At 52.9% G+C, this 7,333-nt stretch overlaps 1 protein-coding gene across 1 annotated transcript; it reads right to left on the bottom strand.

Moving 5' to 3' along the window:
* Window positions 1–3,864: 3,864 nt before the first annotated feature.
* Window positions 3,865–4,799, bottom strand: LOC134535689 (proline-rich protein HaeIII subfamily 1-like). The gene is made up of 2 exons (XM_063374886.1): window positions 4,760–4,799; window positions 3,865–4,682 (listed from the first exon to the last, which is right to left on the bottom strand). Exons 1-2 carry the CDS (start codon window positions 4,797–4,799, stop codon window positions 3,865–3,867), a joined length of 858 nt encoding a protein of 285 aa, XP_063230956.1.
* Between the last annotated feature and the right edge of the window lie 2,534 nt (window positions 4,800–7,333).

The following is a 7,333-nucleotide window of genomic DNA, read 5'->3' as shown; positions in this document are numbered from 1 at the left end:
GGTGGGGCGGGGTTGAGCCGAAGCATCAGTAAATTCAACATCCCCCCCCTGATGCCATGATAGAAAGAAAAATAGAAAATTTTTATAAAAGCCTATGGGATTTTTTTTTACGGCGTACCTCCTAGCAAAAAACAAGGGAGTGGAGCACCCACAGTCCGACCCGCCCTGGGACTAAGTTAGCCAGGGCTTCGCGGCTAGGCACGAGGCACTAAGCCTCGGGTGTCACACACTCATATATTAATGCCCTACGAAGTGACCGAACGCGGTAGTTCAAAACTGGGGGTGGAAAATAAGTGCTACCAACTGCTGCGTGAGGAGCGGAAACCTACATCCTCGAGCTGGACTGAGATCTGACTGAGACTGAGACTGAGAAAGTGACTGAGCTGCTCCAATTTTTTTTTTTTTTTTTTTTTTTTTTATGACAACTGCCCCTCCACGCAGAAGTCAGTCCCACACAACCTGTGAAGGAGTGGGTCCTCAAAATGGGGGTGATTTGACTGGAGGAATTTACGCGTGCCAGGAACAAGCCTATACGCTTAGGTTGAAAATCTGTAAAAATGCCATGTCACGTCCCCCCCCTGGGAGGGAGGGGGAAGTGACAGGCGGTGGCTTGCATCTGAGTGCGAGGGAAGGCTGCAGAGGCACTGCCAATTAGTGCCCCTGCAGCCACTAAGGGGTTAGCAAAGTGGGGTGCAACAGTAAACCAGTGACGCACTGGAGGAAACCTGTTGCGCGAGTGTGGACAGTTAACGCGCCCGATATCCCAGTATGGAGGGGACGGGGAAGTGGGAGGGTGTGCCACTTCAAGCTGGGATGGCGAGAAGCGGTATTGTTGGGGTAAACATATTACCTGTGCACTACAGGCAAGTGCGATGTGGAGGCTGATCTCGGAGCACCGAGTGCGCGGCTCCAGCCGGCGCCACCTGTAAACTCAAAAACTAATACATTTTTATACTGCCACTAGGACAGATTGTCAAGATCGTGATAGGTTGGGACAACACTGGTGCTGTGGTTGGCGTCTCTGTGTTGTAAGGCAAGGATTTGAACTTATACGTACGTTGCGAAATATTATTTAGGCGAGGTCGTGCGCTGATTGGCTGTCAGGCTCGGCCAATCAGAGGGCGCCTCGCCCTCAGCTACGGCGGGCGGTGCGCCAGGATTGATTTCGGAAGCTTATACTTCTGTGTATTATTTGGGTCGTAGTTTCCAAGGGAGGAAATATGTGGATTTAAATTATTCACGCATTTATCGTAAAAATTTTGGGTTGTGCGGATATAAAAATCTTGCAAAGTTTCAGTGTTAGTTTCGCTGTGCAAGTTCTCTACTGGACAGTATATCGGGGCGTCTGCAGCGATTCGAATGCACCTATTCTGTACTCGCTGCAGTTTTATTAGATGGCAGTATGCAGCAGTAGCCCAGACTGGGGCTGCATACGTGATTATCGGGCGTATGAGAGCTTTGTAGAGCAGTAATCCGTTTTTGACTGTGCTGCCACATCGCCTGCTCATTACAGGATATAATGCGCGCATTCTAACCTGAGCTTGGGTTTGTTTAATGTCAATGTGCTGTCTCCACAGGAGTTTCCTATCCATGTGGACACCTAGGTATTTAACTACGTCCTTGTGAGGGATTGGCTCATCAAATAGGCGTAGTTGCGGCCTGTTGTCGGCTGGCGGGAGGTTTTTGCGTGTAAACACAATCGCCTCAGACTTGGTCGTGTTTACTTTTATGCGCCAGGCTGTACACCACTGTTCAACTTCAGTGAGCGCAGTCTGGAGCCTGGTAGTGGCCAGCTGTAGGTTATGAGATCTGCTATACAGTACAGTGTCGTCTGCATAGCAGCCTAGCTTGACTAGTCTATGTGCGGGGCGAGGCATGTCGCGTACATATATATTAAATAGTACTGGGCCTAGGATGCTGCCCTGCGGCACTCCGGCTTTAATTAATTTTAGGTCAGACGTTGCCCCTTCAGATGACACTCTAAAGGTTCTGCCTGCTAGGTAGGATGCAATGAGTTTAGTGTAGCAATCCGGGAAGTTTGCTTCATACATTTTATATATTAGCCCTGCATGAAAAACTCTATCAAAGGCCTTTTCTACATCGAGAAACGTAGCAACTACGTAGTCTTGGACGTTGAATGCGCTGGTTATCTCTTCGGTAAGACGGACCAGTTGATGGGTAGTCGAATGAGCACTGCGAAAGCCAAATTGCTCATTTGGCAGCAAGTTATGTTCGTGTATGTGTACTTTAAGTCTGTGTAAAATTATGCGCTCCGCAACTTTAGACACAGTACTTAATAGGCTTATTGGCCTGTAATTTTGGGGCAGTGTTTTGTCCTTGCCCGGCTTGTGGAAGACTATTACTTTTGCTTCCTTCCACTGGGAGGGAAAAATATTCAGTCTGAGCATTGCATTAATGCATTCAGCCAGATATTCAAAGGCTTCGTCTGGAAGCTGTTTGAGAACAACTGCTTGTATGCCGTCGTTCCCAGGGGCTTTTCGCGGCTTCATATTCTTGATAGCACGCTTAATTTCTTGGGCCTGGGTGGGGAGAGGCTCAGAGATAGTGGGCTGGTGCAGTTTAGCGCGGAGTTCGCGGTAAATTTGTGCAGTGAATGGCCTGTCACAAGGCTGCAAATTGGGCTGGAATGCTGTTTCTAAGGTGCTTGCGAAAGCGTGCGCCTTGTCCTGGGGAAGAAATGCGAGTCCATTATTTGTTTGGAGGGGTGGAATTTTATCAAATTTATTCAAAATTCGCTTAGTCATTGCCCAGGTACTCCCGTCCTGTACATTGAGCTTCGCGATTTTGGCTTCCCACTGGCTGCTACGCCACAACGAGAGTTCATCTGATATAGCAGTTTGAAGCTCGTTGATTCTGCGTTTAATAATGTGCGTGCGTCGCCGTGTGTATTCGCGGCGCAGTCTGTTCTTTTGCGATATCATATCGCAAATGTATGCTGGCAGCTCGTCATGCACTAACTTAACCTCCTTTTCTGGGATGCACTGGCTAATTCCGTCTTGAATTTTCGCGGTAAAGGTGGTTATAGCGTTTTCTAGATTATCACTATTATTTATTTCGTCGAGTTCTGAAAGATGTAATGACAAAAAATTTTTAAAGCTAACCCAATCTGCATTTTTGTAGTCCCTGACTTTACGAGGTGGGTTCGAGTCGACATTTGCGTCGTCAAAAATTAAATGAACAGGGAAGTGGTCAGACGTTAAGTCGTGTACAACTTCAAGTTCGAATCCCGAGTTCACACGCTTATTAATAACGATGTCTAGAACATCTGGGAGAACCCCCACACGCCCTGTGTCGTGTGTGGGCTCCATGGGAGCATGAATTTGGTAGTTGTGATTTAATTGGTGGTTATAAAGAATTGTACCATTCTGTGTGGCTCGCCTGCTGTTCCACTCTCTGTGTTTAGCATTTATGTCTCCTAAAGCGAGGAAGGTCGGGGCCGCCCCATACAGGGCGTCCAGATCAGCCTCGCTCAGGGACCTACCTGGTCGCGCATACATAGAGATAATTTTTATGTTTTGCCTGTTAATAGTTAGGTTAATGGCTATCGCTTCAAGATTGTGAAAAGCGGGGAGCTGCCACTCTGTGTGCTTTATACTTTTATGAACAAGAAGAGCCACTCCTCCGCCTCTGTGATTTACTCTGTCGCGCCTATAGATTACATAATTTAATATAGTAATTCTATCAGTCGGAGTTAAGTGGGTTTCATTAATCGCAGCTATTTTTATTTTGTATTTTTCTAAGTGGTGAATTAATTCCGGTATTTTATTTTTAATGCCGCGTGCATTCCAGAATAGGAGGGACTTAAGACTATGGGCCGCGGTTGGTATGCAACACTGGGCCGGATTACGAGCTGCCATTAAGCTTGGCAGCAAGTGTTTGTACGAAGCCCATCATGGCTTGGACTTTGTCAGGCAGGGAGATGGCTGGGTCGCACCATATTACCATCAACTGGCACATGGGGACGATTGTTTCGGCCAGTGTCGAGTCCTTGTTAAAGGTACTCGACTTTGTCAGTACTTGCATGAAGTCAGCCAAGCCAGGTTGGGCTGGCTGCTCCGTGCGCATGGGCGGGGCTGTCGGCTGCTCTGAGGCCAAGTCGATCAGCATGTCAGCCTCAGGAGCAGGTGCTACCTGGGGCTGCCTGGGCGGGGGCGTTCGCTGCGCCGGGGCAGCTGGAGCCAGTCTGGTGGCCAGCGGCTTGGGCTGGGCAGGCTGCTTATCGCGAGCAGGCTGCTGTGCCCTCTCCTGGGGGGGCTGCTGCGGTTTGCCCTGGCCATTTTTGTGGCCAGTGGCATTTTTCTTGGGCCCCTGGGGCCCCCTTGGCTTGCGCAGCCAAGGGTTGTTGGCCAGGACTGGGTACTCCAGCTCGTTGTACCCCTGGCTGCACTGCTGCAGAGGTGTCCAGGGGTTGACGCCAGCCTGGGCCATGTACTGGCCGAAAGTGGCGGGCGGTGGGTACCTGGTGGGGCCCCAGGGATTCTGCCTGGGGGGGCCCTGGTAGCCTGAGGGGCCTGACTGCGGAGGCTGGGCAGCAGCCCGCCTATTTTCCCGCACGTCGCGGCGAGACTGTTGCTCGCGCCTCTTGCGGACGTCGGGGGGCAGGTGACGGCGGGTCTCCTTCTTATAGGCCTGGCAGCCCTTGAAATTGGCGCAGTGTGACTCTTTGCAATGAGCACACTTCTTGTGGTCAGGGTTGCCCCCATTGGGGCAGTCGGGGGCGCGGTGTGGCCCGCTGCACCACCGGCACACTGGGGCAGCATGGCAGGCCTTGCCAACATGGTTATAGCGTTGGCAAACGCTGCATTGGGCGGGGCCTGAGGGGCGCCTGTAGTCGACGACACGCACCAGCATGCCGCCGAACTCTGTCAGGGAGTAGATGCGCTCAGAATCGCACGTCTGAGGCACCTCAATGACCAGGGCGTCGCATTTTTCCCTGCGCAGCCTGTTCTCCAAGAACCAGTGGTTCTGGACAGGCAGGTTCAGGGCTGCAAATTCCTCCTGGAGGAAATCGGTCGGGGTGTGGCGGTGTACTCCGCGCAAGACGAATTTCTTGGGCACTTCGTCACTCTGAAGGAGGACGGAGTGCTGGGCGCCTATCGCCTTAAGGGCCTGGACTGCCCTTTGGTAGTCCGGGACGGACGCAGGATTGACCTGGATCTCGTCCTTGCCGCGGTTTTGGCAGGTGAACTTTTCCGCCAGGGCCTGCTTGAGGGCGGTGTATACCCTTGGGTACGTGTGCCCCTGGTCTAAAAACACGAACAGGGGCTTCACTCGGAGCTTTTTGGGCTGTGCCGCAGCTCCGGCGGCATGGCCTGCAGTTGGTTGTGGACGAGGGGGGGAGGGGCCCGCCTCGTCGTCGCTGCTGCCTGCACCGGACACCTCCGTGTGCAGGCGCTTGTTGCGCTTACCAGTGGCAACACTCCAGCCACTGGATTGATCGGTGCTAGGCCCTGAGGGGGCCTCGCTTTCTGTCATCTCGACAGCGTCGCTCATGTCGTCGTGGTAGCCTACGCTCGGGTCCACCCACTGACCGTCCCCCGGGGCTAAGTTAGCCGGGTTCAGGCTAGGCTATAGGGGAGCTAGCTCCCCGGGTGTTGCCGAGTTGTTGGTTGCCAAAACTTACTTCACCACAGCTCACTCTTACCGCCTGTGCGCATGTAGCACACAGGCACCTTTCAGTACACCGCTGGGTAGCACTAAGAAGTGCTATCCACAGCTTGGGCGTCGACGATCTATAAATTCACGGCGAGCAGCTACGGGACACGTCCGTCCTCCACCGAAGCGCAGCTGGAACTCTTCCACCTCATTTTTCTCTCAATTTTTTTTTTTTTTTTTTTTTTCCTAGCCTAAGTTAATTCTAAGTGTGTAGGGGAGGGTCCAGGTTAGGGGAGGACCTAAGTGTGTCTCAGGCCGAAGCCTATACACTCTACCATGCGGGTTTTTAACCATGCAGGACAAGGGCGCGTGCATCGTGTGCTATTGGGGTTTACTGGCCAGCCATGGCTGCAATTGGCGCCATGACTGACGCCCCATTGGTCGCCTAGCTTAAAAGCTAGCTAATGTGACCCAGGTAAAACCTGCATAGACACAGGGAAAACCCTGGGCCGGTTCATGCGGGGATCAATTAACATGCATTAAGCAAGCAGGTAACTACTGGACAAGAGGAAGAAGGGTTCAGGTAAGAAGAGTTGGAGGGGCTGAAAAATCAACCATGCTGGAGTTGGGTGCTTGGGCCTTGCGGCCCGCATTTAAAGGTTGGGAACTCCTGGGTTATTATTAACCATGGGCGCAAGCACCCCCAGGGGCGGGCGACTTCACTCGTCAGCCCAGCCACAGCTGCCCAGGCAGCCACAGTTAAAACAGAAGTGGGCAGACGAGCCAGTAAACCGGCTCGAACTGCTGGCTCTCGGAGCGAAAGGCAGCCTGACATTGCGCCATCTTCATCTTCCTTCTTCCAGTCAACAGCCAACGACCTTTCAAGCCAGGGTGGGGGTAAGTCGTTCAGGCGAATGAAGTATCTTGCGAGTCGGACCCTCTTGCCCCCCAAATTCCCGGGTCGGTTGAAGGTCGCGCCGCCCAGGCTACCACTGGCTCCAACAGGGCCCCAACTTGAAGGCGCCGCCATCTCTTCCTTCAGAATTCCGATGCTGTTCAGTTCCGTTGCGCGCGCGGCAGTCCACAGCTCCGCAAGTTCCAGCCCGCAGTTCGTCTACACTTCGCATCCAGGGCACATCGAGCTCCCCTGCGGTGCCTTCGCCGACGAAGCTGCTTTCTGCCGCGCGCCGAGCTACATTCAGGCTACCTTTCTCCCCGACAGCCGTGATAACGACTCCACAGGCCGGCCATTGGTCCGCGGACTGCTATTGGTTATTCACAGCCACCCCAGCGAGATTGCAACTCTCGAGCTGGGCTCCCGTATCCGCCACCCGCGGGACGCGGTCGGTAGCAGTTGGCGCTGCTAGGCCGCCCCCAGCACGCACACAAAACCAACACGCACTGCCAGCCTTCGGTTACCCAATAGGTCGCAGGGAACTCCCAGCCAACAGCCCGCGAGAGAGATGCGCACGCCCCGAGAGACGACCACCGACATTTTTCTCTCAATTTTTTTTTTTTGTTTTTCCTAACCTAAGTTTAAAACTAAGTGTATTGGGAGGGGTCCGGGTTAGGGAGAGACTCTAAGTGCGTCTCAGGCCGAAGCCTATACGCTCTAATCATGCAGGGGGTACCATGCAGAAAGGGAACATGCATATGTGCTAAGGAGGGGGATTGGCCAGCCATGGCAGCAATTGGCGCCATGACTAACTCCCCTCAC

This window comes from Bacillus rossius, chromosome 10 (assembly GCF_032445375.1).
Source record: "Bacillus rossius redtenbacheri isolate Brsri chromosome 10, Brsri_v3, whole genome shotgun sequence".
NCBI classification, from domain to species: Eukaryota; Metazoa; Arthropoda; class Insecta; order Phasmatodea; family Bacillidae; genus Bacillus; species Bacillus rossius.
This window is presented reverse-complemented; position numbering and strand designations above follow the sequence as displayed.

What these genes read in the sequence shown, in the direction of transcription:
- LOC134535689 (XM_063374886.1), bottom strand. Translation starts at nt 4,799, where the DNA reads ATGTTGGCAAGGCCTGCCATGCTGCCCCAGTGTGCCGGTG. An exon ending in GCTGCCCCAGTGTGCCGGTG is followed by an intron (nt 4,683 to 4,759) that starts GTGCAGCGGGCC and finishes CTCATTGCAAAG; the next exon opens with AGTCACACTGCGCCAATTTC.